This window comes from Bacillus rossius, chromosome 12, assembly GCF_032445375.1.
Source record: "Bacillus rossius redtenbacheri isolate Brsri chromosome 12, Brsri_v3, whole genome shotgun sequence".
Lineage (NCBI taxonomy): Eukaryota > Metazoa > Arthropoda > Insecta > Phasmatodea > Bacillidae > Bacillus > Bacillus rossius.
In genome coordinates, this window is record NC_086339.1 from 2836489 (window position 1) to 2862716 (window position 26228).

At 37.8% G+C, this 26228-nt stretch overlaps 2 protein-coding genes across 2 annotated transcripts in view; one reads left to right on the plus strand and one right to left on the minus strand.

Moving 5' to 3' along the window:
• LOC134537381 (uncharacterized) overlaps window positions 1-26228 on the plus strand; it is an 843397-nt gene that overhangs the window by 216104 nt on the left and 601065 nt on the right. The gene's annotated exons all lie outside the window — the stretch shown is intronic.
• LOC134537353 (blood vessel epicardial substance) overlaps window positions 1-26228 on the minus strand; it is a 101464-nt gene that overhangs the window by 8788 nt on the left and 66448 nt on the right. Inside the window, exons 4-6 of the mRNA XM_063377695.1 lie at window positions 17908-18010; window positions 17667-17807; window positions 8758-8896 (exon numbers count right to left, since the gene is read on the minus strand). Of these exons, the coding sequence (XP_063233765.1) occupies window positions 8758-8896; window positions 17667-17807; window positions 17908-18010 (383 nt within the window). The remainder of the gene's footprint in view (window positions 1-8757; window positions 8897-17666; window positions 17808-17907; window positions 18011-26228) is intronic.

The following is a 26228-nucleotide window of genomic DNA, read 5'->3' on the forward strand; positions in this document are numbered from 1 at the left end:
CAACGAACAACCATTACCACACTCATTTCATCACTCCAATGAGTAGCTTGCGTCTCGCGTATCGAGGATAACTGTAGCAGGATACAACTCAGTTGGACCCCGAGTAATCAGTACTTCAGCCATCTTTCAAAAAGTTTTCTCAAAAAATGTTCCGAAAACCAAAATATTTACCTACTGCAAGTATTAAAGTTAATTTTACAATTTTATATTCTACATTAAGTTGTTTGGACAAATACAATAAATAGGTATCCCACTGGTGATGCAGTGTGCTCTGGTCTATTGAAAATACAAAATTCAATTATAAAGCCTTCTTTTTAAAGAATAAAGCCCTTTTCAATAATTACCTGAAACCTGAGCTAAGGGCGGGCTACATTCGCAACAGCACACAAGCAGGGAAGTTGAATGTACACAAACAGATAGCAGCTGCTACATTGGAAAATAGCACATGCACAGAAACACAGCACGCAAATGCTGCACAGAAAGTTGTCAAACTTCTAACTTTTCTCCGTGCTGCATGCAGAATTTCTGTGCGCGACCAATCAGTTTAAAATATGTCATAGCTAAGCACTACGGCAGCAGCATAGAGTAGCGCCAGCGTTTTTTTTCTTCATATGTGCAAGATTTCAAATATAAATGTCAAACTAATTCAAACATGGTATTTATTTGCGAGGCAAAGCTTTGTAGTTATTACTTCTAGTCGTTCAAAACTAAATGTTTGATTTTAGGTAATTAACTACTTCATGTAATAATAGATGACAAAATTAAAATATTTGAAAATGAAAATTTCCAGACAAATAAAGAAGGGAAAAAAAATTCTGGAATTTTTTGAACATCTGTGTTTTGTGTGAACGTAGCTTCGAATTTTGTGCCGAGCGTATGCAGACGTGCTATTTTCATGCTGTTTGCATGCTATTGCGAATTTAGCCTAGTCTTAAGGCAAAATGTTTGTATAACCTAAAACTGATAAAAAAAAATTTACTGAACTGATGCCAAAAATATTGAGCTCGTAACATGACACTGCTCATTGACCTACAGTTATGTAATTTAACAACTGCCTCCCAACCTCGCATCAACACACACATCTCAACACTAGCACAACACACACTTAAGTAACTTTATTTTCTAAGACTAACATCACCATTTCACAATTTTCCGGACTGGGCACACTAGACTAGAACACAGACTGCATGCATGTGAAAGCTAGCTAACTAGGGCACACAGATAACGGTGGAGTTATATATTCAACTTTTTGATGTGGAAGGAACTTAACCTAATAATGAGTAAATGATTGCACGAAATAATAATTAAATACTTAAAAAAAATAATAATACTAGATTACACGAGAATGAAATTTAGTGGACATTGCCTAATGAATTCCATAGCAATAAATTAACTTTCCCTTCAAAATTACATATTAAAAAATATGCACGCATGCAATTATTTTTAGTCGACATGTGACAACTTGGAGAAGACGGCACGTGAATGTCGCAGCGAGAAGACTCCTAACCGACGAGAGAAGACGGGAGAACGATCAGCGGACGATGGCCGGAGCTCCGCCTGTAACCACGAAGGACTCGCATGCATCTCATCGGTACCGGGCCGCTCGGAGCTCGAGAATCGCGACGGGGCGACGAGAGCTCCGTCGAGCTGGTTTAAGGCGGGGACTGATGCTCTCTCTCATCCGTGCATCCAGTTTGCGAGACGCACAACCGCAGCAGGGAGGGTGCGAGCCCCGGCAGATTGTGAACCGATGCAGCGACAAGAAACGAGCTCGGTCGCCCACGCATCGTGCCGTGCCAGTCTCCTCCAGTGACAGCTGTTGCCAGCTCAGCAGCCAGTCTGGACAACTTGCCAGCAGAAAAACCTCCAGGGCGCAACACTCTGACCGCCAGAGGGCAAAGTCAAACCGAAACACAAGTCGAGCGGGTCTCCTTCCCTCCATCACATCATCATCATTTTTACCGTTGCAAGGATGGTATTTATCAAATTTCAGATACTAATTTTGTTCCTATTTTTGTAAAGAAATGTTAATGAGTCAATAGTTTTACAGGCTTTCATAAGTCCTTTGATTTTACTAACATGTACAGAAAATAAATAGAAAAAAAATCTCTACCAACTTTATAAATATATATTACTTTACCTGCAGTTTGATGTATGCCGGAAACAATCGCTGTTACCTCCATGGGCTACGCTGAATTTTCTTCTGCATATAGATTAGTACACTTTAGGCTTTCGTTTTCCTGCTCCCAACCATCAGTTTATTTATTTTTCTTATTAGGGAAGATAAGAGCACACATAGCAAGCCTTTTCCTGTGACGATGGTGTCTTTGGGTGTTCCTGTCAATTTCCTATCCTCAATTTAACAACTGTAACAAATACAGTAGAAAATGTACAGTAACTCAAGATGGGAGCCTGCCGATAGAAGAGCGAAAGACAAATGAGAGATAAGATGGAATGCTGATCGACATTTTAAGCATTTAGCAACATCTATTTGGAAACTTGAGTGTTTACAAGCTTCTATATCACAGACTGCAACAAAACAAAGATAGAAAAAATTCTAAGAAAATGAACTGAAAATATTTACTGCAATTTAGGATTACGAAAATTTTAGCTACAAAAATATGGTAAGTAAGGGAGAAAATAGTATCAAATACATGAGACATAAGACCTGGCAATGCTATATCTACATAAGATCCCATTTAAAATATACTAATGTAAACACAAGGGATCTATAAAAAATAATCCTGCCTATAATTGGATATAGTTTAAATTAACAGTTATACTTAAATAATGCCTGTAATGATGCATGCAATAATGCCCATTATGATGCCTAATGCCCAGTCAAATCACCACATTTAAGGAAGAGTGGTTCTCTGTATTAACCTTCTGTTAGTAGTGAAACATTGTTGGTCATTCCAATCTTCATGATTAAGTGACATCATATTTCGAACCCTTAAAAGTTTCCTGTCACCACATTATTTTCATCTCTGGAGTAAAGAAAAACTGAGCAGGTATTGATTTAACTGTAATTCTGGTTCTGTTGGTTATAAATTATGTTTGGTTATATTGGTTGTAAATTGTGTTCTCTCGTTGCTATGAGTTTATAATCTTGTATCAATTACAAACAGCTGCTTGTTATCATTTAGTGGTTTTGACCCTATTGCAATCTTGAAGATTCCACTGTCAGGCAGACTAGAAATTGTGAAGAAAAAAAAAACTATGGGACACTCAAGGACAATTTATTTCCAAAGCAAAAACATGACATACAAACAGCTTCAAGATACCAGTTTCTATATAGTATTTAAAATAGGCTTTTCAAAACATACAAAAATTTGAAACTAGATTTGTTGTTTTATGTCAGTTTTGTGAAACTTCGAGTGTTTTGTGCTGCTGTGAGTCTACACTTCAAAGGCTGGTGTTTATTAATGACATTATGGCTGGCTGTCATTCTTAAGAAAATTAGCATAAATGATAGTGCTCAAAATAAAAAAAAATAATTAAAACTGCAGTCACAACAGAATTTTGGGAAAAAATTTAATTACTTGCTTTTGCTAGGTCATAAACATTAAACATAACCCTTGTATCACAAAATGAAATTCATACTACTTCGCAGCCCAGTAACCACTTGGTCCTAAATGCAAGCATTTTTTTTTTTTTTTTTTTTTTGTAATTGTTGGTGGCTACAACACAATACAGAATATTTCACATGTGAACTCAAAAAGCAGCAAAACAGCAAAACAACAGACTTGCATTATGGATGAGCAGGCTTGAACAGCTAGCAAAGTTTTCAGTAGGCATAATTTCCAGTATGTAGCTACATATTTATAATGCAGATTATCTCATTGGTTCTATCAGTTCATACAGTACTAGAAATGTGTGACCAACACATTGTCTTATTGTGGTACTCCTCCAAAAAAATATTTCAAAAGGAAAAGATATCTGTATTGTAAAACAAGAAAATTAACTGACATGTGCTAAGTCAGAAGTTTGAAATTTATAATAGTAATGAGCAATGAGTATGGTAACCACTTTCTTGCATGTACCATTTATTTTTATTCTTAAGCTTTTCTAACAGATACTTCAAAACATCTCTAACAAATACTACAGAACATTTCTCTTACAAATATTAAAGTAGCATTTCGCTTCTACAGTTGTATCTATGCGCTGCAATGTCCACAAATTTCTTCTGCCTATGCTCTCTGTACACATAAAACCAGTGAAATTTAGGAGCCAAAAGGGATTTTAAAAACCAGGAACATGCTAAAAAAATAATAATGTGGAAGTCATATTTACATGGGGCAACATTTTGCAAACAAAAACACCAAAACTTACCACAGTAATAGTATCTAATCCTAGGCATACCTAGGCAAAAAGACAAATTTTTTGTATTGTGAGCATGAACACGAAAGAATTTCTAACACTAAATCCACAAAACATTCATAGTAACTTCACTAACTTCACTAACAAAAACTTGTGACACTGCTTCTAATACAAATCTAAAACACTTGTCTTCCTAGTCAAACTAGCAACTAGTCGGCTAACAATTGGAAACTACTTTATTCTTAACTACACAAAACCTAACTACTGAATGTCACTACACAATACCTATCCGTCTATCAGCTACGCATCGCAAACACCTGGTGATAAAAAACTTGATCATGAAACTTGCTTTGACTTCAATCAAGAAAACAAGTGAGACTAGTTCCTGCTACAGGCACAAAACCAAACACAAACTATACAACCAAAATAATGCATCAGTTCACATTTAATTGAATTTTACAATGAAAACAAATTTATTAAAAAAAAAAAAAAAAAAAACAAACACACATTCACACATATGACTACAAACGCACAAACATATTTATTCTTACAAATGGTGTACAAAACTTGATAGAAAACACAACGCAAAACACCATCCACTTTAAGTATTAATGTTGTCAGCAATGTAATATTTTTGAAGTCCATACACAAGATAAAACTCACTCACTCGCAAGGGGCTATTTCTTCCCTTAAACACACATTTTTTTTTTTGTAAAGGTAATGATGTATACTGCTGAAAGAGAGGAAGCATTCTGGTTACAGCCAGACCCCCTTGTATAGCTACAATGCCTAAGAACAATATCCTAATACCCTAAATCCTGCTTAATTTTTTTTCTCTTACTTAATAAATATAAGAAATTGCTTGACATATCATTTCTATGGGTATGTATAAAATAAATAATGTAATATTTGTAATTCAGATAATCTGAAATTTTTTTTATCAAATTCTGTTTTAAGTTATATGTATGTAAAACTAAATATGTATGTGTACCTATTTAAAACTGTGTACATGTAAAACTGTATGTATATGTATAACTGTAAATATGTAAATGACATGTTCCATAGCCTTATGGTTTCTACCAAAAGAAGGCGCAATGGAATACAAATAAATAAATAAATAAAAAAAATTATTCTCAAAACGAGACATGCCTTTCGTAGCAATTCAATCCAGTCTGACTGCAGTTCACTGAATCAGAATTTTAAATATATTCCTCTGAAGGAAATACCGACTACTGAGCCAAGAGGCCACGCGCTACTGCATCGAGGGTATCTGCCGTGCCGTGACAGGACAAGGAGGGAGCAGACAGGCAGAGCACGGACCAACCACACGAGACGCTGCCACGCCGTGCCAGGTGCGCAGCCGAGACTTCACTCCCGGGGTGGACCCAGCACTCGGTCATCTCAGACCAGTTCCTCCAGCACGGCATCAGTGCGATCACCACGAGAAAGCGTTTCCCTCTTTCAGACTTGCTCCCGCAAAATCGCCAGTCACTGGCAGCCAAGCAACTCTCACTACTCCAAGCATACAACCAAAGCTCACCACTTTAGTAATTTCAGTTCATGTACTACCTACAGTTTTGTTTTAAGACAGTTAATTCTCAACATTTAGCTTACTAATGAATCCAGCAAACACACCGAATTATCTTAGGTAAAAGCGCAATATTCTAAACCTCCATGTTCAACCACTACGCAAGTACATAATTATAGAATGAACTGCTTTCTTTGAACCTGCAGTGCATCAGGGCTGATCACTGCAAGCAAGTTTTGAGACTTTCTTCTAAATGGAGATGCTACTAGCAATTCAAGACCATGTCAATCGAGGTAAAGTTTTCTCTTCTAACACAGCATGCAGTGACTCGGTACTAGGAATCTGTTGGAGGCTAGTTACAGAATACAGTACTTTAAAATGTACGTACACTCCTCTGATAACATCAAGTTACGAATTTATGTTAACTACATGCTTAACTTTAATCATAGTATAACACAATTATTTTTATTTATTTTGTGAGTAAAAAAAAAGGGGCTGTATTTATCCAAGTGCACGTACGAGAAAATAATTATTGTCTGAAAAGTGAACCCTGAAAACTAAGTGAAGTACTCTGTCTAACAAATAACACAATAGATAAGAACAAAGGCAAGCCTTTGCAGACACGAAGAAGTGCTGTCACACAAGTTTAAAGGAACAAGACGTGTCACCCTACTACGGCAGCCACCGAACACGGAAGACACGTGATGTCACTCCGTGACTGGAGAAGATGTGCAAGGCTAGGATGAATGGTATCCCACTACGAACCCCACTACTTCCAGTTACGGTGCATTTCAGAACAGTATCTCGACATCTGAGGACCAACTTCAGACCAAGTCTGGTCTACAACCATACAAAACCTGACTGAATCACGGCTTGTCTTACACCTTTTCCAACTACAACATACCTCAACAAGTATTTTCAAGTTTCACCACCTTTTATGACAAAGACGACACTGAACAAGGTTTCAAAAGAGCTCAGGTCAGCAAGAATACAATCTAGCAAAGAATTGAAAAATAATAGATAATTATTTTATAGTGTTTAAATTAATTATTTTTTTTATGTTTTGAAACCTAGTTTTAGAAATAAACTTATTCAGATACACAACAAATAGTTTCAAAAGTATTCATTTTCATCTAGGACACCATAAAACTCAAATTATAATAAATGTTACAAAAAATGTTTTACTAACAAAAAAATTTGATAAAAGTTTGCTGCATAAATATTATTGCAAATACAATAAACATATTTTTGTATCATTTAAGGGAAAAAAATTATTTGTGAAATATGTCATGGTGAAGGCAAGCAGCTGAAATAAAATTTGGGATTCTTAAATATTTCACATTTTATTTTGTTACTTCATTTGTACAATTTGTTGCAACCAGAGGAAGCTTGTTAAGTCACTTGATAAAACTGTCAGCTACGTATTCACTTGCATTGAATGCTTTTAACAGAATTATGATTGCACTGATAATAATTTAAAAAAAAGAGCACGTGTTAACTCAGTAAATGTGGTAAAAGTGAAATTTCTTTGGCAATTCAAACCTCGACTCTTAAGTATATCAAAAGGGGTAAAACGGGAGAAAGAAAGAAAGAAGACAATCTTCTAAATAAATATTACTCACTGTTGAAATACTTGCACCATAAAGAAAAACTGTGCATGTTATTGTTTCTTCAAACAATTTCTGCTATCTATGCCGGAAATACAGGGAGGAGCTGATTGTTTAGGATACCTATATATATTTTCTGAAACAATTGTGTGGACACACTGTCTTATTCTTTCGTTCATCTATCTCTTTCGGTTCCATTTCTTTTGGGAGGGGGACGAATCATCGCACAAAAGAGGAGAATGAAAACGAGCCCAGCAAAGTATATAGCATAGTGCTCTCTTTATATATCTTTGGTGAAGTACCTATTCTCTGTCCTTTTCGCGTCAGAAACGTTTACAACAATGTTTCACGAAAACGTTGCATTAAATTTCTGCCTTGAAATTTTACTCTCATTTGACCCAAAGAAGTTTCACTTCAAAAAGTGAATATGGTCAGTGAACAGAGAAACCGGAAGTTGCTAATGGTGGTTGCGATGCATGGTGGATCGTTTGGCAAAGAAGCACAAATAACTAACGTTTAATCATGAAACAAGAGTGCTAGAGCAAAAGGGTCTTAGTTGTTCACGTTCTGATTTTTTTTTTTAGAATGTATTCACACTGCAGACCTTGGCAGCCAGGCTGCATTAGCATTAATACACTGCCGGGGTATTGATCCCTCAAGAGTTTATCGTTACTGACGGTTTTCATTTCAGTAGAGCGTTTCCTGTTTCATAGAGGGTTACGTTACACATTTTTACTTCTGAAATTCCAGTTATTAAAACTATAATAAACAATCATGATTCGTACCATCTTATGCAATAAAAAATTATGGAGTTTCTGAGGACCCCTTTAATTAGAATCCTGTGGCCACAAATTCCCCAATTGTTTGCTGCCAAGTCGGAAAAAAAGAACGTTGAAAAACCAATAGTTATCCAATCAGTCTTTTTTTGGAATTTTTTAAGAATTCTCAGTGAAATTTATAGGACTTTAAATGGCCCATATTCATTTGTACATTAAAGAGGCGTATTTTTCACGTATAAAATTGAATCCTGTGGCCCAAAATTCTCCAATAATTTGCTGCAAAGTCGGAAACAGAAGAACGTTGAAATACAGATAGTTATCCAATCAGTCTTTATTTAGGGAATTTTTTTAAGAATTACCAGTGAAATTTAAGAACTTTTAATGGTCTATGTTCATTTGAAGACGAATCAAGGACATGAAAGAGGCGTTCACTGGTATCAGGAGCTCGGCGGAGGCGTGGCGTGCTAGGTTAGCAGCTGCACCGTGTCGGGCGCCCGGGCCCCGGAGGAGAGGCCGGCCCTACCTTGCAGCTGGCGGTTGATGAGGGCAGTGATGCCCGGCCCGTCGCCTGGCTTCTTCACCACCAGCATGGGCTTGTCTTCCCCGTCGTCCGCGCTGTTGGGCAGGTGGCCGTTGTTGCTGGCCGCCATGGTCTCGCTCACCTGCGCATTGCCCCGCCCCGCGGTCACACTCCCGGCCGGGACGTCTCATCTCTAACCTTCCTCAGTACCTCCTTGACCCAGATGTTGCCTGAACATCACTCAATCACGCACATTATCAACACACAAAAAACTTGCGTACAGTGTTTTCAAGAACGTGGTTTCAAAGGTTCAGCTGTGCCACTGAATGGATTTTTAAAATCTGCATATTCTGAAGGAGTTAATTAAATGCTTTGTTTTTTGAATGAAACTGTTTGAAATGTTTCCCTTCAAGAAAATGAATAAAAATGTCTTGTCCTGGTTGTGTTGAAAAGTGTGTGGGTGAGTGAATGAATGGGTCAATAAGTCATTACAAATGAGAGAGGATGAATTTGGAACAGAGCAATGAAGCAATTCATGGGCAGGGAATGTGGGATTTCCCCGAGAGAATCCACAGACCAGAGCATCACCTCCCATGTTTTCTTCTCGCCTATAAATGACCCATGCCTTGGCGGTAAGCGAATGACGTGACCAATCAATACAGTCGGCCAATGATAAATTACATAGTTACCAACTTCAAAATCTGTGGTACAGTAATACAATGACACGTGTGAACATATTTATTTCACAGAAATGTTTCCTCGAAAAGAATTTTAAACACTGTGAGAAAATCAATAACTATATATCTATTACTATGATTTGAATTAAATGTGCACATGCAAACTTGGCAATGTTGCCGTTTGCGAACAAGCATTGCCCCCACGTCCCACAAAACATGCACAGCTGTAAGCGAGTAACTATTTCCAACAATACATCTGTCAGGCAGTAATCACTCCCGCTTCCACAAGTCTACACCAACAAAACTAGAGTTGTTCTGATGCCACTTGAACCAATAACGCGATTACCAATCGTTCACTACTGTTGCTGATACCTCGGTGTTCATGTCTTTCAAAACCTATAGTTCAAGTTAATTCAAAATCTTCATCCACGTTTAAACAAGTCATTAAATATAATAATATATATAATATATGTGAATTAGTTTTTTACTACCTAGCACCACAGGAGAAAAACTTCTCGTGTTTGAAAGGAAGACATCACCAACAATATTTTGACCGGTTCAAGATAATGGCTGGAGATGGTGTAACTGAGATGATACATGAACACCCAACCCAGTGCAGTTAGCTGATCTTTATATTCTGAGAAAGTTTTCAAACAAATTTAACTGATTATTTGTAAAACTGATCTAGATACACACACACACAAAAGTTTTATATTGATAGATTCAAAAATTTCAAAATATATGCAAGTGTCGGTATCAAAAACAACTCTAGTACTAGTGTGTACTCGCATGCAAGGAAAACATTGCCATAAAATCAATAAACATCAAGCAAAATGCACACCACACTATTTATAGCAAAAACAAAAACACTTTCATAAGGCAAGGTATTAGGTATCAAGTTCTAAATGAACCAATACCAAAAATTATCATCAACTTTTAAAGAAAACTACAAAAAAACCAACCTAAGCTGAGTATTGAAAACGTCTACAAATCCTGATACATGCATGAGTGACAAAAGCCAGACTTAAAAAATATTAATAAATTTTTATTTGTACGAGCTAGTAAAAATATTCATTTTAAGTGAACAAAGTAATAAATATTTCTCTATTTTGTGTAAGTTACTTAATAGAATAAAACTACCTCCCAAAAATAATATGGAAAGATAAAAATACATATAATGTTAACTTACACTACTGAAAATTATAAAAACAATATTTTAAACAATCACAATAATAAAAAAAGCATTAAAAAAAATGATTTATCTTGTTATCATTTGAAAGAAAGTGAAATTCACGTTTGTACCACAACTTAAAACCTAAGTTAATGTCATGTATTTATAAGTGACACTTAAAATTTCTCGAAAACCAAACTACTTGAAAAATTGGTATTGTTAGATGGTAATCTCAAAAATATTTATATATGTTGATGCTGTGTAACTTCTCATCACTTACATCTTAATGGAACGCAGCAATGGGAGTGTGTGAGCTATTTATTAATTTCACATCATTATTTGATCTCCACAATTTGACCTTAGTACCTTAACTCCAAAGTCATTATAAAAACAGCAATTCTCATAGGGGTCTCCTTCATCAATCAATTATATCATTTTTACGCTTTAGGTTCCGTACATGTCAATAAAGATTCTACCAAACACCCGTAACATGGTTTTTTTTCTCTCAGGATGAGCTGGAAAACAATCGACAACAGAGCTGGCTCGGGTCATATTGTAACATCCACAATGTCTTCCCAAGATATAGACGTCAACCGTGACACCTCACCATTTTGAAGTCTTAATCAAATCAATAGCTAGAGTCATGAGAGCAAAATATCAACTACATATATGTATTATTTATTTGGTTGTGTGCATCTGTCCAAACTGAAGATTGTACCTTCTGTTGTAAACACTGCCCCCCCCCCCCCCCCCACCCCACCCATAACATAGAAAGCCCTATCTCTGAAGAAAACAGTTCAAAAAGATTCAAAAAGATATCTACAGAGATAAGAGAGAATACAGCGATGAAGATGCCAAAAAAAGTTTGGCAGAGGACGTGAAGGCTGAAGGAACTGGCTGAGGAGTAGCAGCAGAAAAGGACCTCTGGTGGAAGAGGACCTCTGGTGGAAGAGGACCTCTGGTGGAAGAGGACCTCTGGTGGAAGAGGACCTCTGGTGGAAGAGGACCTCTGGTGGAAGAGGACCTCTGGTGGAAGAGGACCACTGGTGGAAGAGGACCTCTGGTGGAAGAGGACCTCTGGTGGAAGAGGACCTCTGGTGGAAGAGGACCTCTGGTGGAAGAGGACCTCTGGTGGAAGAGGACCTCTGGTGGAAGAGGACCACTGGTGGAAGAGGACCACTGGTGGAAGAGGACCTCTGGTGGAAGAGGACCTCTGGTGGAAGAGGACCTCTGGTGGAAGAGGACCACTGGTGGAAGAGGACCTCTGGTGGAAGAGGACCTCTGGTGGAAGAGGACCTCTGGTGGAAGAGGACCTCTGGTGGAAGAGGACCTCTGGTGGAAGAGGACCTCTGGTGGAAGAGGACCACTGGTGGAAGAGGACCACTGGTGGAAGAGGACCACTGGTGGAAGAGGACCACTGGTGGAAGAGGACCTCTGGTGGAAGAGGACCTCTGGTGGAAGAGGACCTCTGGTGGAAGAGGACCTCTGGTGGAAGAGGACCACTGGTGGAAGAGGACCTCTGGTGGAAGAGGACCTCTGGTGGAAGAGGACCTCTGGTGGAAGAGGACCTCTGGTGGAAGAGGACCTCTGGTGGAAGAGGACCTCTGGTGGAAGAGGACCTCTGGTGGAAGAGGACCACTGGTGGAAGAGGACCTCTGGTGGAAGAGGACCTCTGGTGGAAGAGGACCTCTGGTGGAAGAGGACCTCTGGTGGAAGAGGACCTCTGGTGGAAGAGGACCTCTGGTGGAAGAGGACCTCTGGTGGAAGAGGACCTCTGGTGGAAGAGGACCTCTGGTGGAAGAGGACCTCTGGTGGAAGAGGACCTCTGGTGGAAGAGGACCTCTGGTGGAAGATGACCTCTGGTGGAAGAGGACCTCTGGTGGAAGAGGACCTCTGGTGGAAGAGGACCTCTGGTGGAAGAGGACCTCTGGTGGAAGAGGACCTCTGGTGGAAGAGGACCTCTGGTGGAAGAGGACCTCTGGTGGAAGAGGACCTCTGGTGGAAGAGGACCTCTGGTGGAAGAGGACCTCTGGTGGAAGAGAATCTCTAGTGGAACAGGCCCTCTAGTGGAACGACTGGAAGGAACACAGCAGAAGCACAAGACAACATGCTGACTGCATGAGAAGATGACATCATTCCTGTATCACAGCGCAAGGTGTTCCATCTTGTCTCCTCACAGCTCCTCATTTCCAACTGATTTATGTTATGCACTGTCTTGTTTACCAATAGTGGTTTTGCCCCAATAACCATGTTTCTATTCGCCTTCACTCAACCAGTCATGCGGGAAACATGTAGCACTTGGTTTGAGAGGAGAAACATTTGTAAAACAATTATTGTTTTACCATAATTTTAATGCAATTTAATTTTTCCAGGTATCTTTTTTTGCAAAAACTGCCTGTTTTATGAATTATATACATTACTTACATCATATGCAGTGTCTATTCCACAAAATTCATACACATTGCCTGCACAAGAAAATTTTCCACACAGTATTTTCATTTCCATTATGAGAGATTTGTCCTCATCCTTTCTCTTGATCCCGCCCATAAAGTACTAGCCTAATTAAAAAAATAATAATAATTTCTCGTGTTCATTGCAGTACCTCACGAGGCACAAACAAATGGAACCAACCCTAATCTAGCCTCATTGAGACAGTTTCCACCATGGTTTCCGAAGTGCTGTACATCTCTATTCAGACAGCTGCACGCAGTGTAGATGCCACTGACATAACCCTATTTTATGCATAGGGAAATATTTTCAACCATGATATTTCCCACTGATTATTTCTCGAGAGTATCATATATCAGAGTATCATGTATCACAGAGCTTTATCTTTATAAAATATTAATAGGGATTTCCGCCTGAAGTCCCACAGAGGCAACAAGTTGAGTTTCGTGCTGAGAGAAACTAAGCATTGTATGTGCACATTTCGAACATGCACAGATCCCTTCAGCCAATGTGAATCCTCAGCACTCGACACTCGTCACAGTACTGAGTATGTCATGTGCCTTGCACATCTCCAACAAGTGGCAAAGCAGTTGGAAGTGACTTAAGTAGTTAAAGTGGTAAGCACAGAGCACAGTGTAGAGCTAGATGGCAGTGCTTTTGTGGAGAATGAAACCTCTGATTATTACTTATAAAATATCAGACAATTAAAAATTAATTAAATATATCAGGAGCCAAAGTGTATTAAACTGAAGAGTAGTGCGGCGGCAAACAGCAGAATGAAATATTTAGAGTTATAAAATATTATTAAAATATATTCTTTGCATATTAGAAACAATTAAAAATCAACAACCAACAAGATGTGCATAAAAATTTTTTTTTTGGATGTAAGAATAAAAAAAAATATTTCAAACAAACAGTACACAAAACAAAAATAAATTGATAAGGATACAGAAAACACAAGGAACTAGAATCAACACACAAACGAAAAAACGAAAACCAGAGAGAAACATGTATGTAGAAGCACAAAGAAACAGACCAAAACTGCAAATTCCTGTTCACTAGGGGAACCCACTACAGGCATCTGAAAATATAAAGAAACCACTCGTGTGACTAGAATCTCGAACCACCATCACTTGATCTAAGACTAGATCACAAAGTAGTACAGCAGAGTTTAGTCAAAACTCAATTACAAAAATAATGCACTGTATGTCTATACAAAATGACACAATTCGAACATGTAATATACTTTTATATTCCCTGCTGTTAAGAGAATCATATTGAAGTAAGGAATATTATACACTACATGTAAACATTACATGACTTCATAAATAAAATATTCTCCAAAGGGAATTCAAACAGGCAGTTAGTTTTTAATAGGAAGCCTTCAAACCTAGATTTTCTGTGACAACATAGTTATGTAATAATGTATGTTCCCAAATTTTTTATTCAAAAAAGAATGATTCCCCTTTCACACTATTGTTATTCTTCCGTTATTCGCTATCGAATGAATGCACTCGGCTGAAGAGTAAAGAGGGTTGCATCCCATCACAAAACTTTATCACAAGTAAATTTTAAGGGGGGGGGGGGGGGGGGTTGAAAACTGATAGAGAGCTCACAATATATCAAAAATTTACATAAATCATAAATACATACATTTTAGCAGCAACAAATTTCATTTTTTTTTTTTATTAAAACCAATGTCCTATTTAAATTTAACATTTACTAACTGCTTACTATCATCTAAACTCTAAAGAATTTTAAAATTCTAATTAAATACAAAATAAACAATAATTTTTTTACAACTAAGCTGCATAGTTCCAAATAAGTTCAGTCTAGAATACTAGCATGTCAGTAACATTCTTTACAGACACAGCAGCAAAAGTATAGACAGTAGGCCTAAATACCACAAAATCCAATGAAAAAAAAAAAATAATTCTAGCTAAAATTAAGTTCTAATAAATCATTACAGGTTTTTCACTAACAGACTTAAAAGATAGTTGAGCAGAAAATTTCCAAAGACCAGCCAACGACAATAGCACACAGTAACGAGAAATGCTAGCTGTAAAAATAAAATATATGTATGTATAAATACAGAAAATAATTTCAACTACCATTCACTCTATGCTCCTATTAATGACTGTTGCAGTTAAACATCATGTCATTAGAAATCCATCAACATGCAGCTACAAAATGCAAAAATCAATATTTAACAAACTTCGAAGAAAGTTTATGCAAACTCTGATGTTAAAATATAAAATATTTTGCCATAATTTTACTTAGCCAAAAATTATCTGCATATACATATTATATTACACTTAGAATTTAACACTGAGCAAGGTGGGGGTCTCACACACAATTTTTATTTTTATTTTGTCATTGCATTAGGTAAGGACTATTTCTGTAAATTTAACACTATACCTCTCTTGTATTGCTGTTACAAATACTTCCAAGCGTTATTTACTACATGTGATATAATTGCTGTAAAAAGTTGCACTAGTGATAACAATTACAAACTGTTACATGATATTTTACATCCATTAAAACACTTAGTAAATATATCTTAAAAATATTTTTGACAGAAGAACACTCGCAAAAGAGATAGTGTTAAATTTGCAAAAATAGCCCTTTACTAGTAATAATGATGATAAAATTTTAAAAAATCAACATGGTATGTGAGACTCCACCATAATTACGGCTCAACGACAAAAAACCAAAATATGCAGTACTTTTTGATTAATAGGCATTTTGTCAAAGTTTTAAACCCCTCCCCACACCAAATTATTAGACACTAATTCAAAATTTTTGTAACTCAATCATGAATAACCCTAATATTGATAACAATTCAAAATAAAACGAAACATGCCATACTTTCGGGCAAAAAATATTTTTTTGCTGCAAAAATTGTTATTTGTATAATGCTGACAAATCATAATGCGTAAAAATTTACTGCACTAATTTGGCAAGTTGTTTGCTTAAATGAGCCAGTATTTTTCAAATAACTTGCTCAGTTAGCATAGTAAAAATTTTTATAGTACAAACAGTCAAAGTTACCAATTAAAATTTTTTTTGCTATAAGTTGTGCATCAAATTCCACTGCCCCCTTCCCCAAAGTATAGCATATTTGATTTTATTTTCTACTGTTATCAATAGTAAGGTTATTCATGATTGCGTATCAATAATTTGTAGTGGCAGTAGTAATTTAACAATTCAGTGCGGGACAAAGAATTTAAAACTTAAAAAATAAAAAAAGGTTAACTCAGAAATTTCAACACTTTTTAAAAAAAATTTTTATTTTATTTTATTTTTCTTTAAAAATTCAGAATCGTGATTAACTGGCCTATCAGCCGTTCTCAACTTGACCTCGAGTTCTGGGATGAGATGTGCTGCGGAACAAGAAACGCAATGCTCACGTTGTATAGAAGATCAGGAGAAATTGTTCTAGATGTCACACGAAGCTGTGCACAACCGGGCAAAACAAAGGTTTCCTTCGGAAGTGATCTCACGGACGAGGTGTCAGTGTGTGAGGAGGAAGGGGGGCAGGGGGAAGAGGTGAAGGGGTGAAGGGATGAAGGGGGGAAGGGGGAAGGGGTGAAAGGGGGAAATGGGGTGAAGGGGTCAGGGGAAGGAGTGAGGGGGGAAGGGTAAGGGGTGAAAGGGGGAAATGGGGTGAAGGGGTCAGGGGAAGGAGTGAGGGGGGAAGGGTAAGGGGTGAAAGGGGGAAATGGGGTGAAGGGGTGTAAGGGGGGAATGGGGTGAAGGGGTGAAAGGGGGGAATGGTTTGAAGGGGAGAAGGGGGAAGGGGTTAAAGGGGTGAAAGGGAGGAATTGGGTGAAGGGGTGAGTTAAGAAGGGGTGAAGGGGGAAGGGGGGAAGGGGTGAAGGGAGTAAGGGGGAAGGGGTGAAGGGAGGAAGGGGGAAGGGGTGAAAGGGGGGAATGGGGTGAAGGGGTGAAAGGGGGAATGGTTTGAAGGGGAGAAGGGGGGAAGGGGTTAAAGGGGTGAAAGGGGGGAATTGGGTGAAGGGGAGAAAGGGGGGAATGGTTGAAGGGGAGAAGGGGGGAAGGGGTGAAGGGAGGAAGGGGGAAGGGGTGAATGAGAAAAAGGGGGAAGGTGGAAGGGGTTAAGGGGGGAAGGGGTGAAGGGGGAATGGGTGAAGGGGGAATGGGTGAAGGGGAAAGGGGGAAGGGGGGAAGGGGTGAAGGGGGGAAGGGGTGAAGGAGTGAAAGGGGGGAATGGGGTGAAGGGGTGAAGGGATGAAAGGGGGGAATGGGGTGAAGGGGTGAAGGTGTGAAAGGGGGGAATGGGGTGAAAGGGTGAAAGGGTGAGTTGGGAAGGGGTGAAGGGGTGAGTTGAGAAGGGGTGAAGGGGAGAAGGGGGTGAAGGGGGAAGGGGTGAAGGGGGGAAGGGGAGAAGGGGTGAAGGGGTGAAATGGTGAAGGGGTGAAGGGGTGAAGGGGTGAAATGGTGAAGGGGTGAAGGGGTGAAGGGGTGAAGGGGAGAAGGAATGAAGGGAGGAAGGGTGGAAGGGGTGAAGGGTGGAAGGGGATGAAGGGGGTGAAATGGTGAAGGGGTGAAGGGGAGAAGGAATGAAGGGAGAAAGGGGTGAAAGGGGGGTGTACCTGCATGAGCTTCTTGACGACGTCGCGGCCCAGGATGTGGTCGAACACGGCCTGCAGGAACTGGTCCGTGATGATGGTGAGCTTCAGCTTGTCCCGGTGCCAGATCAGCACCCTCGACTCCTCCATCGCAGTGATGGACACCTGCGGGCACGGGGATACCGGGACGTCCAACCGACATCTCTCCCTCTCGCGATCTGTACAACTCGCGGGCCTCCGTCTGGCCGACGGACGAAGAGGCTACCTGGAAGAACTCGTCCGTGGAGACCCCGAACCACTCCGGGGAGTCCAGGAACTGGTGAGGGAACACGATGTGGAGGGCACGGCCGTTCTGCGACACCACCAGCCTGGAACATGACACCGTTCTGGAGCCGTCGCGTCGGTCACCGGGAGCACGCAACAACTACATCTACATTTACATTCACTGCTTCATGTGAAGTGCAAACTGCTTGCAAGGGTAGGACTTGTCGAGCTCAGGACTTGCAGAGCTCAGCAGGGAACTTAATGGTATTGTCCAGTCCTACTGCGTCGTTATTGTCGCCTCTGTCATCTGGATGAACCTTAAACCACAATGACCCGTCAGGCCCTTCCATCCACTAGCCGCGTGATTCTCAAAACTCCGCGCGCCCGTCATAATTATTTTGCAATCTGATGCTGCCAAACTGACTATAAACCTTAAATTTTTGGAGAAAATTTATCTTTGAAAATTAGATAGGCTTGACAATCATATAAGCTAAGCACTCACAAATCATTATACAAGGTTCTTTTTATGCTCTGATTTTTATTTATATGTTATCAGATTAATCTTACCGGTCTCAGTAAATTAATATTAAACCATAAATGTAAAAAAATGGGTGTATGTACTTATGTACACACGTTATAAGTTATACTTACTTGGCATGATAAAATACTAACTTTTATTTTGCATGCAAATAATAAATAAAAATAAAATAATAAAAGGACTGGAGTGATATTATAAATATAGTTAATATAAAGTATAATTTCAATCAAATTATTTTTTTTTAATAATCAATCTTAATAACTAATCTTCAATGTTATTATAAAAACATGTATAAAATTAATTATTTAATTTAGTAAAATAATCAACATAAATTTTAATTAAAAGTGAAAATTAATGTTAAATTTTTATTCTAATTATTTTATTTTTAATTATTTATTAAATAATTTATCCATACAGGAACATAACCTCACTTATATAAATACATTTGAAAAAGTTTACCAACACAATTTCCATCACTAATATTGACAATAATAAATTTTTTTAATGATATGAAACAGTAATCAATATCATCACTAAAGTATAATATTTAAAAGCACACACATAATTGTCATTTGTACGTAGCCATTTTTTTTTTCATCCTGTGAAAATTTCATTTTATGGTGCGCGTGCATCGTAAAAATTCTCTCTCATCATTTTTTTTTCGAATCGCACCCTAAGGAAGTATAACTTCAGAAATGCACGAGAATGTGAAGCACACAGCCTCGGTGACTCGGTGGACACGAGCGTACCCGGAAGGCAAGTATCGGCCCGACAGAGGCGTGGCGTGTGTGCCCGCGTGTTCCGTCACGACACCCAGATGCTGATCACTCGAGCAAGCAAGACTGCGGGCAGTTAAGCCCAGGGCGAGCCGGCCCGGACAATATGCTAAACGCCTTAATCAAGGCATGGAAATGTCTCATTTAAATAACACGGTTTCATTTACATGACGTAGCGTTATCTACCGGAACTTTCAACGAAGGTAAAGAAAAGAAGCTAAAACTTTGGTCTTTGACGAACAGTTTAATTAAACACAATATCACAAAAAATTTCTTAAAAAATATATATGTATATTTTTAATTTGCTATTTTAACAAGAATAAAATTGACTTTATCCTTAGACCCAAAAGCTAGACGAATATGATTTTTTATTCGATGACAGCACAAGAATAAAGAAACAAGCCAAATCCAAAGAAAATGTCACGCCTTTTCACAGACACAGGCTTTATGCTAAAACTCAACCAGCTACTGTTTGCCCCAAATGATTACACAGGCCTGCGATGAAAAAATTGTTTGGAATTTAAAGGGTGATTCTTAAGTATTTTAGTGTGCTCAATTCAGGAAAAATATTTTAAAAAGTCCATCACGTACAGTTTTTTTACAAAATATACTTACCGTACAATTGTTATATTACAATTTTCCCCTCAGGAGTAAATGCATACACTAATGTTTTCTGATTTTGTATATTTATAATTATAATTGCGGGGTCTAATTAGTTTTAATTGTTTTAAAGATTTCTGGTATAAAAGCATTAAAGTTCAAGAGCAGGTGATAAAGATGACTTTCGGTAGAGGAATGAGAGCAGCCAGGGTGAAGAGGTTCTTGGCCGCCAGACAGCCAAGAACATGTTCAATCAGGTTCTAACAGGATTTTTCATGTTCTGTCCTTCTCGTTCATAGCACTTCTTACTTTCCTTCTATCATTCTTCCCTTGGTGTGCCGACCTCCGTAGCGTAGTCGGATGCACACCGGCTTACGGTGCGAGGGGTTCTGGGTTCGAGTCCCGGGTAAGGCATGGGTGTTATTTACAAGCTACAAATTGATTGATTAGGGCATGATAATGATTCGAATATGGACAAATTGTACAGAGATTTTATTGATAAGATATGATAAAAGAAAAAAAAGCTTCGTATAAGGACACGCTCATTTCTGGCTGAACGGGTACCCCCCAAGGCCATAACTATCAAGGTAGAAGAAGAAGGTTCCCTTGGTGTTGACACAGTTAACGTGGTCTTACAGTCGTATAAAATCTAATTTGCTCTTGGTTTTGTTTGTGTGTGTTTTTTGTTTTTTTGACCACTGACTTATTTATTTATTTATAAAATGACCTCCAGAGGATGTCGTGTTTCTCCTGATAAGTTTTGTTATATTTGTGGAAGTTTTATTGTGAAAAAAAACAGAGAAATATTACTGATTTTGTGAAAACAGCGTATTTTGCCTATTTTGGTATGAAGCTAGGGGACCAAGACAAATCGTGGGCACCACATAAAGTGTGTTCTATTTGTGTAGAAGAACTTCGTCAGTGGACCCAAGGTAAGAAAAAATCTTTTCGATTTGGAATCCCCATGATCTGGAGAGAGCCTCGTAATCATTCAGATGATTGCTATTTTTGTTCTTGCGATATTCAAGGTTACAATTTGATTAATAAGAAACAGATTTTTTATCCAAATATTCAGAGTGCTATGCGTCCTGTTCCCCATGGTCCAGATATTCCAGTACCCGTTGCTCCAAAGTCATTAGATGATATATCACTACCAGAAATATCTGAAGAAGAAATCACTGTTTCAGGTGATGAAGAATTCTATATACCTCAAAGTGAACCTCAACTGTTTTCCCAATGTGAATTGAACGATTTGATCAGGGATTTAAGTTTATCTAAAGAATCTGCTGAGTTGCTATCTTCTCGACTGAAAGAAAAAAATTTATTAGCTCCAGGTACTTCTTTCTACTGGTACAGAAACCGTGAAAAACATTTCACTCCATTCTTCACTCAGCATGAGGAACTGGTTTACTGCCATAATATAACAGCGTTAATGGGTATGTTTAATATTGAGTATAATAGCAATGAATGGCGTCTTTTCCTTGACTCGTCAAAGAGAAGTTTTAAAGGCGTACTTCTGCACAATGGTAATAAGTATGCATCAGTACCAGTAGCCCACTCTGTTTACTTGAAAGAGCGTTATGAAAATTTAGAAATTATATTGTCAAAGATTAATTATAATGAACATATGTGGACGATTTGTGGAGATTTAAAAGTGATCTCGATGTTACTGGGACAACAGGGAGGGTACACAAAATTCCCATGCTTTATATGTGAATGGGACAGTAGAGACAAAAGTTCACATTGGATTAGAAAGGAGTGGCCAAGAAGAGAAGCATTAGTACCAGGAGTTAAAAACGTGTTAAGAGAAAATCTTGTCGAACCAGAGAAAGTTCTTCTGCCCCCACTCCACATTAAATTGGGTATTATGAAGCAATTCGTCAAAGCATTGCCAAAAGATGGCCCGTGTTTCAAATACTTGGGAGAAAAGTTTCCAGGATTGTCTGAGGCGAAATTGAAAGAGGGCATTTTTGTCGGCCCTGATATTCGTAAGTTGATGAAAGATGATGTGTTTGAGACGAAAATGAATATAACAGAAAAAGAGGCTTGGCTTTCTTTGAAAGAGGTAATAACCAAGTTTCTAGGAAATTATAAGGACCCTAACTACATGTTCATTGTAGAGAATATGCTGACTAAACTGAAAAATCTGGGTTGTTCGATGAGTTTAAAACTTCACTTCCTGAATTCCCATCTTGACTACTTCCCACAAAACCTAGGAGCTGTGAGTGAGGAACAGGGTGAAAGATTTCACCAAGACGTGAAAGAAATGGAAAGGAGGTATCAAGGTCGATGGAACATTACTATGATTGCTGACTACTGTTGGATGCTGAAGAGGGACTTACCGGACAAAGTCTACAAACGAGAAAGCCATAAAAGGAGCTTCAAAAAGAAGAGAATGAGGCATAATGAAGACGAATAAACATACAAATTGGTCATATCATACAGTAAATGGTGTTAAAAGCGCTCTAAGTGATTTATGAACAATAAATTTTATGATAAATAAAAATAAAGTGAAGTTTCTTGATCATTTATAAAATTGTATTATTTCTCCTAATTTTTATTTGCATTTTGTAGGAAAACCTTACGTGATGGAAAAAAACCATGGTCATATTTGGATTCAGCACACTTAAAAATATAAAGTTCAGCCACCAAATGTGAGACAATTTTCAAAAATTCGAAAAATGCAGGCCTGTGTTATCAGACACACAGCTAGAGTACCTCCATTAAAACACTTTGTTCGAAATAAAAATATAATCGGTCAACGACAGGTGCAATGTTTTCATTAAATAACTGAAATCATACTAACATTAAAGTATTTACAACTCGCGGATAGTAGTTTTAATTATGGTGTTGGTCAAATAACAGTGAATGAGTCTGTTACCAATATTGTTATTTATTTATTTATTTGGTTCCGTAGCTTCCACATGACGCAGTCAAATACTACTGGATATTAAACAAGTCAATAATCACATATGCATATACTTGAGCAGGTGAGTTGCAGAACTATCCTTATCCACCAGAAGTGATTTTTCAGGAAATAGGAAAAACTCATAACTTAAGTAATTTTTTATATTCTATGCAACTTCATTTTTCTGGAGTGAGTACAATAATATTAGTTGATTAATGAAATATTTTAAAAATCCAGATAAACCGCCCTGAGTTATTCGAGTTTTTAATATGGAAAAGGACAGTTTTGCAGCAAACTAGCGAAAAACGACAGTTTTGGTATTAAAAACACACGTTTCAATGCGGTAGTTGAGCTTTTTATAAAAATAACGCCCTGATTTATTCGAGATTGTAATATTGAAAAGGACAGTTTTGCAGCAAACTAGCGAAAAACGACAGTTTTGGTAATAAAAAAACACATTGTAATGGGGTAGTTGAGCTTTTTTTTTTTAACTTTACAAACTTTAGCACTATGTACATAATGTTACACATAAAGCGGAAATTTTCATCTGGAAAGAATAAAAGTCTACACCACTGGATCATATGCTTCATCCACATTGATGCACTCTTCGAATGTGTTTCCACCTGTATGCTCGACTTCTTCTTGAGCATCAATAACATTTCGGTAGTATTCTAGATGTTCCAAGTCTCGCCAGTTCTTAGCAAAATGTTTAGAAAGAAGATTATTGACATCCTTCAGTTTTGCCTTTTTTTACAGGAACTGTGTGTAACAATGGTTCTGGATTAATATTGGCCACAGCCATGCCCCTTCTGATGATAGATGAAACAGTTGCACAATCTACTTCATAGTTGATTTCGCCTCTAACACGGACTGCACCATTTTTAATTCTTGTTAGAATTATCCTCTTGCACATAGATAAACGAAAGTGCCACTGTGATGTAGGCTTGAGTACAATTTGCACAGAAGTTTTCCAGTCAAAAACAGGTACTTTCTTTCCAAGTCTCTTGACTGTTCCGAATAACTTGAAAATGTCATTGTATTCTCCTGGAACTGTTTGCTACCTTTGCCCGAGAAGTCTTCTTTGGAGCCATCCTGAGACACTTTATGAGAGGTAGCATAAAAGGCCTGATGGAAAAGTCTAATATCTTGCATGGCTAGAGTTGCACATTTAAAGGTATTCGTATCATGTCCGCACTGCGGCTTTCTTGGCAGTGATTTTGATGTATACCTGAAACAATACGAAATCATAAAAAAATTATAAGTTACTGGTATGAGTAATCTTGGTATTATTGCATGTATGCAACACAGTATTATTGCAAAAATGCAGGAGTCCTACTGCATGTAGAAAGATTTGCTTGCCACAAAGTCATACGGTAATTATTTTAAAATTATGAAAATTTTGTTAAGGACAGTATGTCACAACGGAAACCAGAACTAACAAAATAGCATGAGTAGTTTGTTCATTGTCACAGTATAAAAATATTTTACATTCTAATTTCACAACCTATATATTTCATTAATAGGAGAGGTTATATTGCTGTTACCTTTCTCGTTTCGATTTTTCTCGAGTCCATGTTCCCTTTCGCCGTGTTCATTTCCTGCCACTTTCTGTAGTAACTTCAGTCACATTACTAAAATTTTCTGTGTTATCTATCACAGGAAATAACAATGATTCGTTTAGTTATTCCCACAAAACAAAAAAAAATGGTTACAATATAAACATCAAAGTAAGTGATTATTTCCAGAGATATGCACATAAAGGGTAACCAACTGCATTATATTAAAACAAACATTATAATTACTGCAAGATTAAAAATAGCAAAAAGAAAGACTAATAAATTTATGCATAATATTTGTCATAGAAACATATAGGCAATGTTACAGATGGTTTTCATAATTCATGGTAAAACATGTAGGATAAAGACAGATTTGAAACAAATTGTAACACACTGGAAAAGGACAGTTCTGTAACTTACTGGCACTTGGAAAAGGAGAGTTTTGCAACGAACACCATTTTTCAACTCACAAATATCAAAGGAAAAGAAGACTTTAGACACACAACAATTCTGTCTATACATGAAGGGGAACTCATAGTTTACAAATTCAATGGAATCTGGATTTATTCAATTTCTGGAAAAGGGCAGTTTTGCAACTCACCTGCTCACTTATTTATGTGATTCTAAAATTTTGAAAAAACACGTCTAACTTCTTAAAATACAATAATAGGTAGTGCATTTATTAAAAAAATAAGTACATTTAACCACAGTTGTAGTTATATATTTTATATGAAATTAATGCATTATTCATATTATTATATCCTTACCTGGATGGAAATAAAAATATATAAGATCCTTCGTTAAACACAAGAAAAAAAAATATGCACAGGAAAATAGTAGATCTGCGATTCATTAGGCAAGTGATAATTACTACTATCTGCTGTTTGTGTTGGGATGTGTTCCGACAGGTCCACTGACTGTCGCGTGTGATGTGACGGTAACACCACTGCACAAAGCGCGGTGTACAACACACAGCACAGCGATGCTGCACTAGGGGCATACCACCTTACTCGACCCTAGTTTACGTCCGTGCCCGCGAGTCTGCCAACAAATATAACAAAACAGAACCTGCAACTTCGTAGTGGTACCCTGTCACATAATTTTTTTATTAACTGCGTTCCAGAACGTATGGAATACACGTTCTTAAGCAAAACTAATAAGAATTCGGGTGGCATATCAGGTACAGTTAATTTAAGCCGTATCAACGTAGCCTACAATTTTTTTTCTTCAAACTGTTATATCTTGCACTAACCAGATACTTGCAAGAGACGCCGCTTTAAAGTCCATAGCTACACACCGCATCATAACCCTGAACAGAAGTCAAGAGAGTTGTATGTTAAAGCGTGAAGTTGTACATTAAGCTTGGAGTATAGCTAATTCATTATTTTCCAAATCATTCGTACTTCAGATATACCAAAATTGACTCAAAACATTATTTTGAGAAATTCTTTTAATAGTTGGCTCCAGTCTCATTACTACAAAACATGCACACATATCCTTCCAGTCACATATCGTGCAGCTTACAAATGTTATAAATATTGCGATATTTTTTCATAAATTTTCTACTGTCGTTTCAAATATAAATCATTGAAATTTGTTTAACAATCAGCAACTGATGAGTTTTGACAGGTTGACAGACATTATGGGTCTCCCTGTGGCAGCTACATGCCCCTGGCTGGCGCGCCGCCCGCACAGCACGCCTGCGAGGCGGGTTGCAGCGGCGAGCCCGCAGGGGCTACCCGCGCTGGAGCAAAGCTAGCAAATTAAACATTAAAAACATTTTTATTTTTAAGTTATACTTTTTTAGGCACGTTATGATGAGAGTGACCTCACACGATGCGCACGCACCATTCAAACGAAATTTTCACAGGATTTAAAAAAAAAAAAAAAAAGGGGGGGGGGAGGGGGGTACATACATATGTGCTTTTCAATCTTATACGTGAC